Source organism: Podarcis pityusensis (genome assembly GCF_964106645.2).
Source record: "Podarcis pityusensis genome assembly, chromosome: 7".
Lineage (NCBI taxonomy): Eukaryota > Metazoa > Chordata > Lepidosauria > Squamata > Lacertidae > Podarcis > Podarcis pityusensis.
In genome coordinates this window covers 48,524,802-48,546,309 of record NC_138031.1, presented here as the reverse complement: position 1 = coordinate 48,546,309, position 21,508 = coordinate 48,524,802, and the positions used below count along the sequence as shown (strand labels likewise).

General features: G+C 40.7%; 2 protein-coding genes across 2 annotated transcripts in view; both read right to left on the bottom strand.

The window, feature by feature from the left end:
• Nucleotides 1-9,610, bottom strand: part of ARHGAP28 (Rho GTPase activating protein 28) — a 60,466-nt gene extending 50,856 nt beyond the window's left edge. Inside the window, exon 1 of the mRNA XM_081013108.1 lies at nt 9,300-9,610. Within this exon, the coding sequence (XP_080869234.1) occupies nt 9,300-9,412 (113 nt within the window). The 5' untranslated portion in view covers nt 9,413-9,610. The remainder of the gene's footprint in view (nt 1-9,299) is intronic.
• Nucleotides 1-21,508, bottom strand: part of LOC308481103 (uncharacterized protein) — a 358,919-nt gene that overhangs the window by 266,217 nt on the left and 71,194 nt on the right. The window lies entirely within an intron of this gene.

The following is a 21,508-nucleotide window of genomic DNA, read 5'->3' as shown; positions in this document are numbered from 1 at the left end:
CAGCTGAGCAGAGGTACTGCACTAAAGCAGTTTTATGAGCTCCGTGAAGAAATGAAACTGTTCATGAGGTCCAGTGGGAAGCCAGCTGAAGAACTGAGTGACAAATAGTGGCTGACCTGGCATTTGTGGTAGATGTCACAAAATAGCTGAACACTGAACTGCAAAACCAGCTGATTACTATTCTACAAGAAGGCTTTTTCTATTCTAAGGCTTTTCAACACCAGCTAGGAAGGGCAATACTGAGTACAACATATTTCCCAGTCATTTGAAGACATAATTCTAAAACAGTAGCAGAACTTTACTGTGCACTTCCAGAACCTTAAACAGCATTTTGGTGTTACACTTTACTGTGGAATTATCAAATATACCAGAGGAATATCAAATGGAACTTATCTTGCCACAAAGAACCATGGAAGTGTTGGAGTTCTATGAGCTCTGCACAACCACAGAGAAATTTTCCAACAACAAAGAAACACCCACTTAAGATTTGGGACCACCTATTAGGAAGAACCCCCTTCATGGATCACTGCCTTGCCGTGGCGAAGGGGCTTGAATAACTTGGAGAAGCTATGAGCTATGCCGTGCAGGGCCACCCAAGATGGACAGGTCATAGTGGAGAGTTTTGACCAAACGTGATCCACCTGGAGCAGGAACCGGCAAGCCACTCCAGTATCCCTGCCAAGAAAACTCCATAGACAAATACAAAAGGCATATAAAAGTTATGACGCTGGAAGATGAGCCCCTCAGGTTGGAAGGCGTCCAACATGCTACTGAGGAAGAGCGGAGGACAAGTACAAGTAGATTCAGAGCTGATGAAGCGGCTGAGCCAAAGCCGAAAGGACGCTCAGTTGCGGATATGCCTGGAAGCGAAAGGAAAGTCCAATGCTGTAAAGAAAAATATTGCATAGGAACCTGGAATGTAAGAACCATGAACCTTGGTAAGTTGGATGTGGTCAAAAATGAGATGGCAAGAATAAATATTGACATCCTGGGCATCAGTGAACTAAAATGGATGGGAATGGGCGAATTCAGTTCGGATGACCATCATATCTACTACTGTGGGCAAGAATCCCGTAAAAGAAATGGAGTGGCCCTCGTAGTCAACAAAAGAGTGGCAAAAGCTGTATTGGGATGCAATCTCAAAAATGATAGAATGATCTTGATACGAATCCAAGGCAGACCTTTTAACATCACAGTAATCCAAGTTTATGCACCAACCACTGGTGCTGAAGAAACTGAAATTGACCAATTCTATGAAGACTTACAACACCTTATAGAATTGACACCAAAGAAGGATGTTCTTCTCATTATAGGGGATTGGAATGCTAAAGTAGGGAGTCAAGAGATAAAAGGAACAACTGGCAAGTTTGGCCTTGGAGTTCAAAACGAAGCAGGGCAAAGGCTAATAGAGTTCTGTCAAGAGAACAAGCTGGTCATCACAAACACTCTTTTCCAACAACACAAGAGATGACTCTACACATGGACATCACCAGATGGGCAGCATCGAAATCAGATTGATTATATTCTCTGCAGCCAAAGATGGAGAAGCTCTATACAGTCAGCAAAAACAAGACCTGGAGTGGACTGTGGCTCAGATCATCAGCTTCTTATAGCAAAATTCAAGCTTAAACTGAAGAAAGTAGGAAAAACCACTGGGCCGGTAAGATACAATCTAAGTCAGATCCCTTATGAATACACAGTGGAAGTGAGGAACAGGTTTAAGGATTTAGATTTGGTGGACAGAGTGCCTGAAGAACTATGGATGGAGGCTTGCAACATTATACAAGAGGCAGCAACAAAAACCATCCCAATGAAAAGGAAATGCAAGAAAGCAAAGTGGCTGTCCAACGAGGCCTTACAAATAGCGGAGAGAAGGCAAGCAAAATGTGAGGGAGATAGTGAAAGATACAGGAAATTGAATGCAGATTTCCAAAAAATAGCAAGGAGAGACAAGAAGGCCTTCTTAAACGAGCAATGCAAAGAAATAGAGGAAAACAACAGAATGGGAAGAACCAGAGATCTGTTCAAGAAAATTGGAGATATGAAAGGGACATTTCGTACAAAGATTACCATAATAAAGGACAAAAGTGGTAAGGACCTAACAGAAGCAGAAGACATCAAGAAGAGGTGGCAAGAATACACAGAGGAATTATACCAGAAAGATATGGATGGCTCGTACACCCCAGGTAGTGTGGTTGCTGACCTTGAGCCAGACATCCTGGAGAGTGAAGTCAAATGGGCCTTAGAAAGCACTGCAAATAACAAGGCCAGTGGAAGTGATGGTATTCCAGCTGAACTACCGTATTTTTTGCTCTATAAGACTCACTTTTTCCCTCCTATAAAAGTAAGGGGAAATGTGTGTGCGTCTTATGGAGCGAATGCAGGCTGCGCAGCTATCCCAGAAGCCAGAAGAGCAAGAGGGATTGCTGCTTTCACTGTGCAGCGATCCCTCTTGATGTTCTGGCTTCTGAGATTCAGAATTTTTTTCCCCTTGTTTTCCTCCTCCAAAAACTAGGTGCGTCTTGTGGTCTGGTGCGTCTTATAGAGCGAAAAATACGGTACTTAAATTTTTAAAAGATGATGCTGTTAAGGTGCTACACTCAATATGCCAGCAAGTTTGGAAAACTCAACAGTGGCCAGAGGATTGGAGAAGATCGGTCTACATCCCAATCCCAAAGAAGGGCAGTGCCAAAGAATGCTCCAACTACCGCACAATTGCACTCATTTCACACGCTAGCAAGGTTATGCTTTAAAATCTGCAAGGAAGGCTCAAGCAGTATATGGACCAAGAACTCCCAGAAGTGCAAGCTGGATTTAGAAGAGGCAGAGGAACCAGAGACCAAATTGCAAACATGGGCTGGATTATGGAGAAAGCTAGAGAGTTCCAGAAAGACATCTACTTTTGCTTCATTGACTATGCAAAAGCCTTTGACTGTGTTGACCACAGCAAACTATGGCAAGTTCTTAAAGAAATGGGAGTGCCTGATCACCTCATCTGTCTTCTGAGAAATCTCTATGTGGGACAAGAAGCTACAGTTAGAACTGGATATGGAACAACTGATTGGTTCAAAATTGGGAAAGGAGTACGGCAAGGCTGTATATTGTCGCCCTGCTTATTTAACTTATATGCAGAATTCATCATGCGAAAGGCTGGGCTGGATGAATCCCAAGCCGGAATTAAGATTGCCGGAAGAAATATCAACAACCTCAGATATGCAGATGACACAACCTTGATGGCAGAAAGTGAGGAGGAATTAAAGAACCTTTTAATGAGGGTGAAAGAGGAGAGCGCAAAATATGGTCTGAAGCTCAACATCAAAAAAACGAAGATCATGGCCACTGGGCCCATCACCTCCTGGCAAATAGAAGGGGAAGAAATGGAGGCAGTGAGAGATTTTACTTTCTTGGGCTCCATGATCACTGCAGATGTGACAGCAGTCACGAAATTAAAAGACGCCTGCTCCTTGGGAGAAAGGCGATGGCAAACCTAGACAACATCTTAAAAAGCAGAGACATCACCTTGCCAACAAAGGTCCGTATAGTTAAAGCCATGGTTTTCCCACTAGTGTTGTATGGAAGTGAGAGCTGGACCATAAAGTAGGCTGATCGCCAAAGAATTGATGCTTTTGAATTATGGTGCTGGAGGAGACTCTTGAGAGTCCCATGGACTGCAAGAAGATCAAACACATCCATTCTTAAGGAAATTAGCCCTGAGTGCTCACTGGAAGGACAGGTCATGAAGCTGAGGCTCCAATACTTTGGCCACCTCATGAGAAGAGAAGACTCCCTGGAAAAGACCCTGATGTTGGGAAAGATGGAGGGCACAAGGAGAAGGGGACGACAGAGGACGAGATGGTTGGACAGTGTTCTCGAAGCTACAAACATGAGTCTGACCAAACTGCGGGAGGCAGTGGAAGACAGGAGTGGCTGGCGTGCTCTGGTCCATGGGGTCACGAAGAGTCGGACATGACTAAATGACTAAACAACAACAACAACAAATCAGGAAGAACAGGTTTTTCCAATGCTACTATATAGTGGTACCTCAGGTTAAGAACTTAATTCATTCTGGAGGTCCGTTCTTAACCTGAAACTGTTCTTAACCTAAGGTACCACTTTAGCTAATGGGGCCTCCTGCTGCCGCCACTGCGCCATTTCTGTTCTCTTCCTGAAGCAAAGTTCTTAACCCAAGGTACTATTTCTTGGTTAGCGGAGTCTGTAACCTGAAGCGTCTGTAACCTGAGGTACCACTGTATATGCAAAGAGCCAACTTCATACAAGATGAACCCACTGGATTTTGGAACACCAACTAAAAGTAGTCGCTTCCTCAGTACCAGGAAAATCACAAAGGAGAAACAACCACAGCCATGCTTTATTCTATATATTCAGCATGTAATGAAAAGGGTATTAATTTTCCACCACAGTCACAACCACTTTTATACCATGACCACGTCCTACTTTTCTATTTGGGCCACAGCCACTTTAGCAGGCAGCTCCTGCAGGAAAGAAGAAGAAGAAGAAGAAGAAGAAGAAGAAGAAGAAGAAGAAGAAGAGGAGGAGTTTGGATTTGATATCCCGCCTTTCACTCCCCTTCAGGAGTCTCAAAGCGGCTAACATTCTCCTTTCCCTTCCTCCCCCACAACAAGCACTCTGTGAGGTGAGTGGGGCTGAGGGACTTCAAAGAAGTGTGACTGGCCCAAGGTCACCCAGCAGCTGCATGTGGAGGAGCGGAGACGCGAAAGGGGTTAGCCACCTTATATCATATCACATCAAAACAGTTAATGAACTTCATACAAATTAGAAGTATATTTTCCTGCATAATCACCACACTAGTGCAACACAAGAGGAAATAGCTAGCTCTAGTGGACTGGGGGTGTGTGTGTTGGTGTGTGAAGTATCCTCATGAGGTCTGTCAATACAGTGGTATCTCGGGTTAAGTACTTAATTCATTCCGGAGGTCCGTTCTTAACCTGAAACTGTTCTTAACCTGAAGCACCACTTCTAATGGGGCCTCCTGCTGCCGCCACGCTGCCGGAGCACGATTTCTGTTCTCATCCTGAAGCAAAGTTCTTAACCTGAAGCACTATTTCTGGGTTAGTGGAGCCTGAAACCTGAAGCGTATGTAACCTGAAGCATATGTAACTTGAGGTACCACTGTACTATGTTAAAAACTAAACTTTGCTGTTCATTTTTTTTTAGCTTTTTAATGAAAGCAAGAAACTGAATTTATAAATTTAAATTCTTCATTTCTACACTTTAAAATGTACTAAATAACAAATTATTCAACTAATTTTATATGCATGTTTCATCTGCATAATCAAAGTGGTCAAAGTAGAATGAGACTCCAAGGTCCAATTACTAAACATAAGAAAAACTGTAGGGTTTTTTTTAAAAAAATATCTTTAGCTAAAGAAAACCCTTTTCCAGATTGCTGTCTTAATGAACCCAAACTGAACACACTGTACTAACTGGAGACAGAAAACGGAGAATAATTATGATAACAATACTTATTAGAAAGAATTTGAAGAAGGAAAAAGGCCATGGATTCAAACACAGACTTTTCTGTCCTTTGCTAAAACAACTAGTACATTTTCTTTCATGCATTCTGCATTCCACTGGACCACATGCTGAGGTAATACAACCTCTTTCCACAGCAAGCTTCGGAAACACAGATGGAGTTTCTGACTGCCCATATGGCAAAAACCACTTACTGCAACCAGACAGCTGCAGGAAGTGGGCAACTTCACTGGAAGAGGGGTGTGTGTGTGTGTGTGTGTGTGTAAAACATTACAGGAGCTTAAGAAACTTGCTGTTCATATGTGTATCCTATAAAGTAGCTTAAAGTTTTCATTTATATTTCTGAATAGTAGTTCTTATTTGTATTCTTTCCTGGCACAACTTCAGAGTTTGGAACTCAAGCGAGTTTATAAACTATTATTAGAAGCAACATGAATTGACACAACATAACTCTTTTGTTTAAGTAACAGAAATGTTGTATTTTAAAATTTATTGGGTCCATTCTGTGAATGGAAGGGCTCCTTCCATTTGTGGAAGGGGATGAGATCCAGAGGAAGCTGCTACTGGAAGAATGGGTATTGCTGATTCACCTGTGGCTCCCTATCCTGCCTTCCACACTCCTCCAGAGCAACTTTTCAGTGGGCACAAAGGTCTGCAATGTGAAGGAGGATTCAGCAAAAAAAAAATCATCTCCTGCCTTCCTCCAGCAGGAGCGTCTCACGAGTGCTCTGGATCCAAGCCATTTTCTTTCTGCTCCTTGATAATGAAATGATGGTTTCAGCAATAATTTAACACTGAGTCATTACTGTGTTGTTCTTATTACTAGGGATGCCAACTATGCATATCAAACATCATTTTATCTCCCCCCCCCAAAAAAAAACAACCACAACTGCCAGATGGGCTAACCTTATAATAATAATAATTTTTTATAAGGTCACTAAATTAAGCATATTTCAAGTCCCATAGATTTCAAGTCCCATAAATCAAACCAAACACATGAATATCAGCATTAAAATACTTAACATTCTCCCCAACAAACACTGCTAGATAACTGAATGCCAATGCCATCTTTGCTGTGAACCTATCTAGATGACAAGTGGACTGGATATACTGGACTTTGACTTAGTTTCTTTCGGTCCAAGGTTCTAAGGAATTAAGAGTTGATTCATTCATTAAAATCTACCAAAGGCTATATATATTTCCCTTTTAGCAATCACTCTACATTCTTGGGCCACTGGGCTTAGGGCTAGGGATGTAGGCCTCAAATTTCCTCCTATTATTTTAATGCATTTGATATCACACTAGGAAAGAAAAGAAAAAGCAATCCTACGTTGATCCCAGGGCCTTCACACACTGACACTCATTCATGCAAAATGTTTAAATATTTAATTCATTTCTATCTTACCTTTCCATACAATTTGGATCCACAAAACAGCTAACACCCACAATATATTTTTGAAATCTGAGTAAATTAATACAATCACTATAATGCCAATTCCCAGGCTGCAATCCTAAGCAAATATGCCATGAATGAATGCTACTAACCACAGTTGGCCTTAATTCTGAATAAAATTGTGCTATAAAATGAATATAAAATAGAAGACTGTTTATGGACATGAGTATCCTATAAATATATCACAACTACTGTTTCAGATGGGGAAATGAAACAAAACAACAACAACAACCCAGACACAACGTGCCACAAGCCATTCACAAACTCCACAGAAGAATTATAATCCGTACCAAACTGTCATACATTATAGTCTCCAGCCTATTTCTTCTAATTTTGGATTGGTATACAATGACATGATGACTGGCATGGAAATTGCTTTCAGTCCGAGATGGAAAATGTGTGGCTGTAACACCCATCATCCCTGTTACAACACCTATCACACCTGACTACCAGCCATGCTGCCTGAGGCTGATGGGAATAGGGTCCAACAACATCTGGAGGGCCACAACAGTTGTGGACTTGGGTTCCGTGGCACCCTGTGGAAGGCCAAAATTTGGCACCCACCCTCCCTCTCCAGCTGTTGCGCTGCCTTCCCAAAGCCAAGCCAAGCCTAGTTAGCGCTTTCCCAGCTTTGGGAAGTAGGTGGGAGGGCTCTAGGACCCTACCTCGCCTTTGGAAAGGCAGTGCCTCAGACAGCTGCCTCATCTCAGCACCCAATGCATGCACACTGCTCACACAGCTCTAAATCCAGCCCTGGCCACGAGTTCCTTATCCATGTTTTAAATTATTTCACATAGGACTAAAACACTATCTGGCAAGTTGTTTACGAAAAGCAATTCATTGTGCATATTGTTCATTGCCCCCATGACACCTGCACACCTTTGGTCATTTGTCGCAGTGTGGAGATTGTTCAATCCACATAGTAGGCCTCTAAGCTTAAACTGACACCTGCTGATGGCTGTAATGTAGAATGTAGCATGCCCTTAGTCTGGCTACTATAATATTTGCACTGGTCATTGTTAAAGTTCCAAGAATGCAGCATATGACTATTGCTTTAATATCTTAATTTTATGCATGTTAACTTTTTTCCATTTCTAAAACGGGAGAACTTCCCATTTCCAGGAAAAGACAACCCCCCAACTCTACAGACTTCCACAAACATATCATTTGCTGACATTAGCTAAAACAGGCTGGTCTTTAGAAGAAAGGTCAGCTTCACTAAGACCAAAGGTATCACTAGGGAAGATGTTACCCAAACAATTTCCTTTATCAGCAAACTTATCTGGGACAAATGCAAGGAATGTCTGCAAGATACACACTTAATATTGTGAAATTCCTGCTTGTGGGGATTGCTGGCGTTTGGATGAAAACTCTTGTAATGGTCATCTCTCCTGACCTTCTGTATGTGAGAAATATTTTATAATGTAATAAATACATTAAATATCCTTGTTTCTGCTCAATCTTGTTTCTGCCTTGCATGAATTATTGTGACCTGCCCTTGGGATGAGATGGGTTAGGCATTTCATATAATATCAGCAGATATCTAAAAACCAAAGGGTGTGCAATGATAATAAATGACCCTGCTCCAAAAAAATAAATCACCTAGGCTGCAATCCTGTGTCCACTTTAGCTAAAAGCCCCACAGAATTCGGGGCGACTTAACTTCTGAGTAGCCATGCCTAGGATTACACTGGGATAGCTCAGCACGAGACCCTTAATCTCTGGGTCGCGGGTTCGAGCCCCACGTTGGGCGAAAAATTGCTCAGGGTCCCTTCTGATCCTGTGAGTTTATATATAAACTGGGGAGAAGGGAAAACTGCTCAAGTTTGCCTATGAAACCGGCTCTGACTATCAGCTGACTCTTCCCCTTCCTAAACGGTGCATCTCGTCCATAAGTGACCATTCCTCCGCTCTCTTTCCCTCCCGCTTCATTCCCTCGCGGCTTCTCGGCAGGTTATCTGAACGCCCATCTCGGCCAGCAAACAAACTTGATCCGCAGCTCTCCGGAGACTTTAAACGGAAGACCTTTCGCCAACCCGTCTCCCTGCCTCCCTCCCCGCTCCCTCGACGCACGTCTGGTCAAGGGCGCAGCCAAAACTGCAGCGGGAAGAGGAAGGGAGACTTCCTCGGCGCCTCAGGAGAAAACGAGGAGAAAAGCAGGGACGGGAGAAGGAGCGTGTCTGAGGGCGACCCTCACACGCTCTCCTGTCTGCCTCTCTCTCTCTCTCTCTCTCTCTCTCTCTCTCTCTCCCCCGCGCGCGCGCGCACACACAATGACTGACCTCGAGACAAAAGCTCGCCCCTCGCCAGCTCCCCGCGCGCTTCCTTTTACCTGAGAGGCGACCGGCTGGGGGGGCTCTCCGGAGCGAAGCTGGGCTCCAGCCGGGATGGGGTGTAAGAGTGGTAGGCTGTCAGGACCACGCTGCCCGTGTCTTTTATCTCCATTATGGCAACGGGCGCATGTCTTCCTCCTCCTCCTCCTCCTCGCCCGGCGACAACTGCCTGCCTCAGCCGGCGGCGGCGCGGCTCCTCGGGATCAAAGGACCCTGTCACAAAAGCAGCGGCATGCTCGGGCCCTTTAAGACTCGCCCCGGCCTCCCCCTCCCCACCCTCGCCGCCGAGCGCTGCTGCCGGGCTGGCGAGACCTCGGGGCCCAGCAGCGGAATTAGCATAGGTTCAAAAACGCCGCCCCCCGCCCGCCACGCCTCCGCCCCAGGAGGACCCGCGTTTCTCCTCAAGGAATCCTTCGTGGCGCAGAAGCGCAGGGAGTTGCATGCTGGCTCTCAAAATACAAACTCAGAACTAGTCTTGGTGCCGAGGCAAGGGAGGCAAAATAAAGATCATCGTTCCTCAGGGCAGGGCAGAAACTAGGCTTTCTGTCACCCGGGTCAAAGACCCAGTTTGGCACGTATGTACGCTAACACGGATGCGTGTCAGCGTGCGTACGTACACATACATACGTACATATATACAAACAAACGCACCTCAACACATTTATTAATAAAGGGCATAAAAAAGCAGGCAATACATCATTCGAATACAAAGGAATCATTCCAGTAAAAGCAAATTGTTTGTTAAAAGTAGAACCTCCATGTACAGCAACTGTCTATCTGAGGCCAGGTTTCGAATTCGATTTATTTGGTCACAGGCTCATTAAAAGACTGCATTTCCATAAGATCAGCCAAGATCCTCTGGTTTCCTGAGATAGACTGAAACTGCAGAGTTTTGAGAAACTAAAAAATAAAGTGTGAGACTGGCTTCATTATTATCAGATAATGGAGGCATATAATTTGGACAAGAAAATTGGCTTCCAGGTGGAAAAATCAAAATTAGAAACAGAACTGTTAGAACCCAAAACTAAGATTTTGTCAAAGATGTATAACTTGCTGTTGAAATGGAATACTCAGGATGAAACGGTGAAATCTGCTATGATTAAATGGGCACAAGATGTTGGACATAACATAATGATGGCTGACTGGGAACAGTTATGGACCACAGGTATGAAGTTTACGGCATGTAATGCTTTAAGAGAGAATATTATGAAAATGATATACAGGTGGTACATGACCCCAGTCAAGCTTGCAAAAATTTATCATTTGCCCAATAACAAATGTTGGAAATGTAAAGAAACTGAAGGTACATTCTTTCACCTTTGGTGGACGTGCCCAAGGATTAAGGCTTTCTGGGAAATGATATATAATGAACTGAAAAAGGTATTTAAATATACCTTCTTGAAGAAACCAGAGGCCTTTCTCCTGGGCATAGTCGGCCAATTGGTGCCAAAGAAGGATAGAACCTTTTTTATGTATGCCACAACAGCAGCAAGAATACTCATTGGAAAGTATTGGAAGACACAAGATTTACCCACTTTGGAAGAATGGCAGATGAAGCTGATGGACTATATGGAACCGGCAGAAATGACTGGCAGAATCCGAGACCAGGGAGAAGAGTCGGTGGAAGAAGATTGGAAGAAATTCAAAGACTATCTACAGAATTATTGTAAAATTAATGAATGTTAGAATGATGTTGGATAGAAATTAAGTGGTTTCCAGCTGTAATGCTTTAAGGGATTATGAAAAATGGGTTGTTAATAGGTAAAAATTTAACGTTACTATTTTAAGACTAAAGATTAGGATAAATAAAGAGGGTAAGGATTTGCTGAACCAACAAATTGAACTGGAATACAAAAAAGGGAGGTATGAGGAGGTCCGGGAAACAAGCTAAAGGAAAACAAGCAATGGAAAATCTGTGTGTTTTTAACTATTTTTATTTTGTATTTTTGTTATTTTTTTTTTCATTTTTATTGTAATACTTTAAAAAAGCCTAATAAATATCTTATTAAAAAAAAAAATCCTCTGGTTTCCTTTAATTTTTTTTTCCTTTGAGGCTTTTTACCACCCACCCCTCTTCTTGGTTCTGTGCAAACCCTTTTCAAGGAGTTTTGATGTGTAAATTTACTCCCAAGTAAGCTTCATCAAGATTCCTTTCAATCAAAGGGCATGGGGAAGGGCTGTAGCTCAGTGTTAGAGCAGGTGCTTTGCATGCCAAAGAGCCCAGTTCTGTGGCTGTGCTACTGCCAGTCAGTGTGGAGGATATTTAGCTAGATAGACCAATAGTCTGACTTGGTACAAGGCAGCTTTCTGTGTTCCCCTGAATTTTAATATATTGAGCAAAATATAGTGAGTGAGCGATCCAATGAAATTAAGAGATGGGTGATCTGGCCTGCAATTAAAAGTGAGGAATGTATCAAACGTCTTTCTAATGTTTGGGGTCAGCACAATACAAAATGACAGGGTGTCAGTCTGTGGCCACCAGTATTCACATTCAGCTTTCCTATGAACTTCAACTGTGCTGTTTTTAGGAGTTTCTTCAATACTGAAATGTGGGTTTTGGTAACAAAGGGCAAACAAGTCTAATACCCTCCAGTTGTTCCTCCATCAAATAAGCATAATTTTCATCTTTCTGATTTCAAATATATATCAGTTTTAGGAGTATATTTTCAGCCTTCCATATATGGAATGAAAGTTTGCTACATTTATCTCCTTTGTTCATTGTTTCCAATGATACATTTATATAAAGTCATGGCGGTTATGAAAGTATGCAGATATAAGATAAAGAAAATATGTTCTTTGAAATCCACATCTCAGGTAATTGTTGATGAATAAATCGTTGAGAGATTCTGTTGAAAGAGGCATTTGTACTTTGAAATATTACACCTTGTTTTGCTTGTGAAGCAGATGTGCTTAATTGATAAATTGACGTTCTTATGAAGTAAAAATCCGAACTCATGAATAGAAGTCTTTTGAGATTAAGGCCTTTGAGGATTATTGTTACAAATTACAGTGTATGTCTGGAAAGTTATTCCTCTGCTAGCATTACTGTATTCAGTTAGCTGCAATAAATTTAAAAAAGTTTAGATTTCTTCAGATTGTTTAAATGGACTATCAAATGTAACATCTAAAAAGCAGGTTAAGGGCATGTTTGTATCCTCTGGGCAAGTAGAAAGATTAACACTCAATAGTTCATCCCACACTTTTCAGAGGATTTCCCCATCACTTTTTTATCTGCATAAAGTCTGTCCACCAGATAACTTATTACTGTAAGTTGCTGTCTTTCGCATCTTAATATAGAACACAATGGCAATTTCATTAAATCTTCAAAGAGCAAGTTACAATGTTATGGTAACAATTAATGTTAATTTTCTAGGGCTTCTAAAGCTACTTTTTCTGTATCTTATATCTATCTCCTGTTTATTGTTCACATAGCCTTAATTTAAAAGGGATGTTGTATTCTTCTAGTTGGCTTCTGTTTCTTATATGCAACTTTTGATCTGTTTCAGCTCAGAGGACTGACATCATTTCTGTGTTGTGATCTGGTTTGCTGAAGCAGGAAGTAAACATTAACCAATGAATGGTGCAGTAGTTAGCTTAGAAGCTGTGGGGAAAATTGGCACTTCTTCAAAACACAAAAAGGAATTTGGTGTATGGCATTGTGGCAGAAAGGGAACTTACATCAGGACAGTGGCATACACACAACAGAAGCAACAAAGGCTGCAAACAGAAAATAGCATTGGGGCGGGGATCTACATACAGCATAAAAAGGCAAATAGCACATCACTATAGATTTTGCCTATCCATTCTTAAGGAAATCAGCCCTGAGTGCTCACTGGAAGGACAGGTCCTGAAGCTGAGGCTCCAATATTTTGGCCACCTCATGAGAAGAGAAGACTCCCTGGAAAAGACCCTGATGTTGGGAAAGATGGAGGGCACAAGGAGAAGGGGACGAAAGGGGACGAGATGGTTGGACAGTGTTCTCGAAGCTGCCAGCATGAGTTTGACGAAACTGCAGGAGGCAGTGGAAGACAGGAGTGCCTGGCATGCTCTGGTCCATTGGGTAACAAAGAGTCGGACACGACTAAACGACTAAACAACAACAAATAGATTTTGCCCCACTGTTTTAATTCCTTCACAATTCATTCCATTGTAGCAGCCTCAGATTGCAGCATATGCACAGCATTAGCATTCCAGGACAACTAACTCAATGCTTTTCCACACCACAAGAGATTTGGCTCCAATGATGTATTGCTAAGGACCAAAACCATAACTAAAGAAAACCATCACAGTGGCATTCCCAGTTGTAAAGGAAAGAGAAATTAGAGGGTTACTTCTTCATTGTCTCCCAAGACAGACGGATACCAATAAACATGACAAAACACAAAAGTACAACCCAAGACCGAGAAAGATGTTGAATGTGTAATGGGAGGAGATTAAATAAACACAAGATGAGCCCTCAATGAACGACTTTAATGAACATAACACTATGAGTCGGTGGAAAAAGATTGGAAAAAATTTAAAGACTATTTACAGAAATATTGTAAAATTAATGAATGTTAGAAAAATGTTGAAATGAAGTTATATTGCTTTAGTAGAAATATTATAAGGAATTAAGTACAGATAGGTTAATAGAGCATTAAAGGAAAAAATAAGGTTAGAATGAGTTAAGATAATTATAGGATAGAAAACAGAGGAAGATGGAAAGGAATTGCTGAAATAATTAACAAGTGGAATACAAAAAGGGAGGTGTGAGGAGGTCGTGGAAATAAGTGAATGAAAGATGGGATAATGAAATTGTTTGATTTATTTTATTGTCTTTGTCTTGTTTTGTTAATTTGATGTGTTGTATTGTATTGTTTTCTTTCTTTTTAGTGTTTAAGTTTTTGGAAAAATAATAAATATTATTTTTTTAAAAATAACACTATGAGTTGTGGGCTGCAGGTCCCACAATTCTTAATTTAGTAAAAGCATGGCTGGCTTCAGTTCTAGACCCAAGCTTGCTGAAGTTATTAAAGAGCAACAAGAGACACTCTTGGGATGTAATGTTCTGCATTCCCTCCATAAAACTCAGATGTAAATATGTGTAAATAAAGCATATTTCTTAAAGACACCATAGTATCCACTGTGCCTCATTCTAAAGGAACACAAACCCTGGTTAAGTGCCCAGACCCCTGGAATCTTGTTACCAAAGATTGGGGTGGCCTCTAACAGTAAGTATATAACTAATAACTGAGCCTATAAAAGATGTTCTGCTGCTAGAGTCTAGTTCCCCACCCTCAATTGCTACATCTCTATTTTCTAATTTGTTGGCTTGTCCACATCACAGTTTACTGTGTGTTTGTAGCTGGCTGAATTCACATTTTACTTGCATAGTCCCCATGATGCATCTGTAGAACAACTTCTGCTAGCAATCAAAATGAACTTTAATAGTAGAAGGCATGCTATATATAGGTTGATCTTAAAGATTTTCCATTGAGTATTCTGCCCTATTATTTCAAATGAATAGATCCATTAATTCTATTCTTGTCTTCAGCATAAAATATATTGTATAGCTCAAACTTCAGCTGCTGGTGCATGGTGGTGTCTGAACCTCTCTCATCTTCAACATTATAACACAACATACTAATACTAATTCAGGCAATGAAAGGGAAACAAATTATGTATTAACTCCCAGCTGGGCTAGACTTGAATAAGTTCTTAAAGCACACTTCAAAGACTTGATGCACTGGTCTCAAAACCACAACTGCTTGTGACCATTGCTGCTAGAAAGGAATGGTCACAATTAGACAGAAAGTGTAAACTGGAGCCAAATATATCTGTGGGGGAATTTTCCCAATATGAAAAACTATAGAGTTTTCTAAAACAAACAAACAAACAAAAACAAACAACACTGGAAACCTTTTTCCACAGTCTACCAATAATGTACAATTGATTTGTGGAGAGGGAGTAGAATTGCACATGTGGTTCCCACATGTTTGAACTGTGTGCACAAAGGCTTTGTTCATGTGCTTTCGCACCCTACAAAATGCTGAGTTTGTGGAATAAAAGTATAATCTGTAGTGAATAATAGGTCCATGACAAACTTTGATTGTCATAAAAAAAGAATGTTGCTATGTTAGCCCGTAAGTAAAAGCAAGCAAGCAAAAATTCTTAAGATGGGGAATCAACCATTATTTGTTTATTCTTCTCAAATGGTCGTGGTACAACCTGAAATCTACACAGCACCTACAAAGCCTTATTTGAATACATCCCACATTCCAGCTTAAGACTCCTACAATATGCAGACTCATGGCTGTTTAGAACAACCCAACTTTCTCTTCTCCCTCCCTCCACTCCCAGCATTGTTTATCATGCAGAATGATAAAGAATTCTGGAGAAATTGAAAGCTTGCATGCCTGATAAAGATACTGCCCTAATGCAGAATACAGAATTTTGAATTTCATGAAAGTCCAATATTTCACTGTGGGACAACACTAACAAGCTAGTTCAGCAACGTGAAGATTTGTGTTGTGGTTGCACTACTTTATGTGATGGCTACACACAAGCTTTGATCTTGTAGATATCTCTCAAAAGGAAGCAACACGTTCGCTCTTGTTTGATCAGAGACAGTGTGATTATATTCCCATAACAAAGCAATCATTATGGATAGAAAGCTTTGTAAGACTCCACATAACTTATAGTGGGGAGTAATGATTGATGGACTACAAAGTAATTAGTTTATACATGTTACGGGTGGGAGAATACTCAGTTACTCTCAATGGGCTTAAATCTCCCCAGTCCCCTGCAATATTCCTAGGTTAGTTCAAAGGCAAGGTCTGTATTGGATCATGAACAGCTATATTGACAAGGAAGATTAGTCACCATATACCAACCATTTATACCCAAAAATTCCCCATTTAAATGTGATCTGCTTAGGACTGTAGCCTTTGCTGCAGTGCAAGCTGTCTAACTGCATTGGGAAAGCGGTGATAAACAGAGGAAGACAGATACCAGGGAATTCAACCATGGGACACATCTTTGAAAAGGCTTGCAGTCAGATGGAAGAGGTCAACCAGAAGTCATCCTTTTGGTGCCAGTGAGTACCAGGATTTGTTTCAAACATGACAAATGGATGCATCAGCACTTGAGAGCATTTCAGTGTAAACTGTCTGTGGTGTTGTTTGAGTCTTCATTGCAAATTATATTGAGAATTAATATGCCAACATAGAAGTGCAAATCTCTGGGCTTTAAAAGGCAGCTTTCACTCTGTCTCAAAGGCAGCCAGCAGTTTCCTCCTGTCAACCTTCCTTCCCCCCCTTACACATCTGTCTGCAGATTTGGTGATCCAAGATAACTTTTTAAAGCTTCACTGAAGCAGAAACAAAGTTACACATCACTAGTTTTTCAAAGCAGTTTAGTGCTGGATTCCATTCAATATTTGCAAGGGCCCTGGGTTTCTTTCAAATGCATATCTCCAGTCCATACACTGGTGAGCAGACGAGTTCATGTGCCTCTTTCTGCTTCCATCTGCTAAAGATATCAGGGATGCAGTGGTGCTTGGACCATGTTCCTGTGCAAAAGAAGTGGAACAAGAGCTCCATAAATGAAGCAACAGCACAAAAGGAGACTTTCTACTTGCATGTAAATGGTATTAGTTTTATATATATAATTTTGATGCATTATAACTAAATATACTCTTTTTTCTTCCTCTGTGGTTTGGTCCATATGGTCAAATCATCTGGACCTTTTTGTTCTGTGGGTACACCAGTGAAGTTCAATAAAGCCCTGAGTACAAATCAAACGAATAAAAAAGATTTTCCAGAAAACAAAACATTCATTTCCCTTCTACTTGGAGTGTTCAGCTTCAGTTACTTGCAGAGAATCTTTCAATGTTTATCTACATTTAGTCTGTGCAGTACTGATAATAAAGAAGGCCTATGCATATGCAATGTGTTTCAGTCAATAAGAAGCCATTTGCATCTGGGGTAATGAATCATACAACCAAGTTTTCCAGCCTTCTCAAGGTAGTTTTTAGCACTTTGTTCTCCAGTCTGTGTACTTCAGTTTTTAAATCCATTAATTTACTAAGTGTTCTTAGGAGTGGCATCTTTGTTTTCTATCTTTGTAGCTAGTTTGGTTTGCAAAATTCACATTGCCTCCATGGATAGCGGGTGGGAGACAAATATTGTAAAAACAAATAAATTATGAAACAAGCTTGGGGAGAAAAATGGGGAGAAACATGCAACAACCTAGAGCTTAATAAGGTCACAAGAGGAAAGGATGTGTGTCCATTACAGTGGTACCTTGGGTTAAGAACTTAATTCGTTCTGGAGGGCCATTCTTAACCTGAAAGTGTTCTTAACTTGAGGTACCACTTTAGCTAATGGGGCCTCCCGCCGCCGCACAATTTCTGTTCTCATCCTGAAGCAAAGTTCTTAACCCAAGGTACTATTTCTGGGTTAGTGGAGTCTGTAACCTGAAGCGTCTGTAACCCAAGGTACCACTGTATATTATATTATTCGCATTAACTGAGATCAATATCCCTAGAACATCAATGTGAGGTTTAGCATAAGACTCACTTATTTGATATTGTGGCTCCTAATTGATGCCTTAGAGAAAACAAAGAACATGCCTTTCCCATGTTTTAGTTAGAAAAAGCCACATAGTAGATGAAAGATACAGAGTGACATGGTTCTTTGTCAGAGGAATCTAATTCCTGGTAAAATATGTAAGGTTATGTTGAAGAAACAGAACAATGCTGAGCAAAGCAGTGGAGAGGACTGGGTGAGTCTTTAGACTGGTAAGTAAGCAGACAGTATAGAGAAAAGCCAAACTATGATGACCAAATAAAAGCTTTGCTGAAAAAGTGGGATTAGAAGGTGAGAAGTGGTACATCAACTAACAGGGACAGTTCTGCAAAGCATGGAAAAAGCCTAGCAGAAGGCACCATTTTTTTTGAAATAGAGAAGGGAACAAACAGATTGGGGAACTTCTTTAAGGAGCCCTGAATCCAACTACTAAAGCATCTATTGATTCAACATTGAAAGATCTAGTTTATGCCATTTATTTTTGTGGGTACTTGAAGCATCAGTAGATTGGTAAATCACAACCTATGTAGTCTAAATAGAATGATAAGCGCGCAGTGTCATAGGTACCGTAAGTTATTTCTTGTTGATGCTGATGTACTTGGAACAAGCTCTTAAGGGTTAAGAGCTGTGGTCAGTACTGGTCAGTACTGATTTATGTGGCAGCTTGCTACTTGGATAGAAAATTTCCAGAAAACAGTTATGACAAAAACAATTATTCAGACATGGAACAAATGCTTAGTTGTCCTGAGGCAATCATATACTAAAATGGACCAAGTCGCAAGTGCATAGAAAATGATCTATGAATTGGTACAGGAATATACAACAATAACTTGATTAGGCAATTCAGCATTGAGCAAAGTACTTTACTGAACAAGAGTTTCTGTTTGAAAACAGTGATTACCTTATTTGCTAAAAGCTCAGTTCATCATTATGTTGGTAAATTTGCCCTTGTGATAGCATTGTTTTCTGCTTATGAGCAGTGGTAGTGAGATTTTTGCATTATACAGTATTACATGAGTTGTTGTGTATTACAGGAAAACTTAATATAGCACAGAACATGTTCTAAAGTTATTTAACAATTACCAAGGAATGCCTTGATTTTACTACAATTAAGATTCCTGTTACTAATAAGTCACTCATGAAAAAGTCTAGGGCCAGCAAGGAGTCAGTTTCTTCTACTCACTTTCCCCTGAAAATATAAAGAGTAAGCCCACTGTGATTTTCCCATCTTCCTGTTCACATAAAAGGCAATAAAACCCTATTTTGTTGTTGTATGAAAACCTTACAATGGGAAGGCCTTCATATCAGAATTGTGTGACTGTATTTAATATTTTCAATGTAAGAGAGGCAAATGAAGCATATATTTTTCATTAAAAAAAAACTTATTTGGGCTGCTGAGGTTGTCAGAGAGCAAGAGGTTTGTGAAGAACAGGAATGGGGATTTGTGCCCCTCTGGATGTTGTTGGATTACAATTCCCATTGTATCTGACTATTGGCCATGCTGAGAATCTAAGCTCAACAACATTGTGGGCGGGGGTGACAGGTTCCCTACCCCAATGTACAGGAATTTACGGTAATATCTGTAACATTCAGGTTCAGAAGGCTAAACGAATTCTAGTTCTTTACTTCAGAAATCATCAACACTTCAGGAAATTGGTTATCATACTCATGGAAATAAAAACAGAGCTAAGTATGCTCCTTTGAAATATGTGATTAGAGAACAGACAGAAATGTTAAGACTAAAGACAGGAAAAGCCTTTCTAGACAACATGCCGGCTGGGTTGGGTGTTTCTTTTTGGTTTTAGTAATCTCAAGCCTACTTTCCTTCATCATTGTTCACCTTCTGTACCTTTCTTCTTCTATTATTGTTGTTATGGTTTTATTTTTTAAAATAATTTCTTCCCCTTGTTTAAGTTTACTAGCATGAATGCTAGTAACTACTATAAGCTTGCTCCACAGGAAGAAAGCTAACTGACTTTTTATCTGAAACCAACAATTGCACCAATGGAAGTATTGACAAAAGTTCATGGACACAGTTACTGAGCAACACATGGAATTGGATTCTGATAGTTTTCTCTCTAACGTTGGCGAAACAAATTTTATAGAATTATTATTCACCTCAGAATGTGCATGACTGCCAAAACACAGATGGGTCATCACACAACACTGATAGGATCAGGAACACAGAGGGAAATGTTGAGCTCTGTGTGGCTGCATATTGAACTGAGCGAAGGATAGTTCTAGGAACCTACCCAAATAAATGCAGACCCTTTCAACAAAAAGCATGTTAGCCACCTCCCCTGACGGCGAAGGCAGGCGTATGGGCCAAACTACATGTGTTGCTCAATGTGTCATTAAGAACTACATTTTAAATTTATTTAAGGGTCTGATCTTCACCAGGGCCACAACTTTCCTGGAAAGATGTCTCTCTTACAGCCATGGTTCACTGGTAGCAATGCGAGCCTTTGCCCCTAACAATTTCCCCAGGGCACCCAATTTCCCCCAGGATTGTGGTTGGAGAGGGAAGGCTTAAGCCTCCCCATCCCGTGTGTTGCATTCCTAACGACTCTTAAAATAAATAAAAGATCTCAAGGAGATTATAGACCCCTTGGGGCAGGAGGAAACTTTTTTTTGGTCACATTCATTTGGGGCAGTCTGTCCAGGACTGCATGCCAGCAATAGGCAGAACCAAAGATATCAGAAGAGGGAGGCAACACTTGCCAGATGTCTGAATAGATCTCTCGCAGAGGGCTTTTGAAAATTTGCAGATGACTGTAGGTTGCCTGCACTTGCCTTGTACTATGCATTAGGACCTCTTCTTCCAACCCTTCCTTTACTTCTGCCCCCCCATACACCTGTTATTACATTGTTTAAAAATGTGACCTAGTTGTGAAAACTCAGCTGTGACAAAGATACTTCGTTGCTATTATTAAAAAAAAAGAGAGAGAGGAACCAGTAATTTAATTTTTTGGAGCTGGGTAAACTGCGTTGAGGTCAAGCTATGAAAATTATATTTTTTTATGACTCTTAAAATGAACCCCGGCGGAGCCATTCACCAAAGAAACTTGCTTTTGAGGTTCCCCACCCCCTCAGAACATTGTCTTCTATCTGTATAGAAATGTCCTCAGGCAGATTTTTGTGTGTGTGCTAGAAATAGCTATGACCCACCGCTTAAAATAATCTGGGCTATTTTCCCCTTGGGTGCAGAGGAATGGGTGTGCTAAGGAAATTTACTGTGGGTGAAGAGACAATTAAAGTGACATAAAAAGGGCCACATTGGAATCTACATTTTTATGCTAACTTGTTTATCTCTTCAAAGGCCTTAAAACAAGCTGGCACTGCAGCCCTGCTGTGACGCTTCTTTAGTGCTGAGGGTGGAGAGTGCTGCAGGTGCTTCTGTGAATTTAATACAGAAAAAACAAACACATGTTGATTTTTGAATTTAAATAAGACAAAGCAAAAATCTATTTTGAAGTTAGTATTAATTTTAACCCAGTTTATCTTTTTGCCAGACAAAAAAATACCATCAGAGAAGTCTAGTCCATCAGTTAATCATGATGCTTCCTCTGTTTGAAATCACACTGACTGACTGAAATTACATAATGCTGCAACAAATGTTACCTCAACGTATGTCTAAAAGT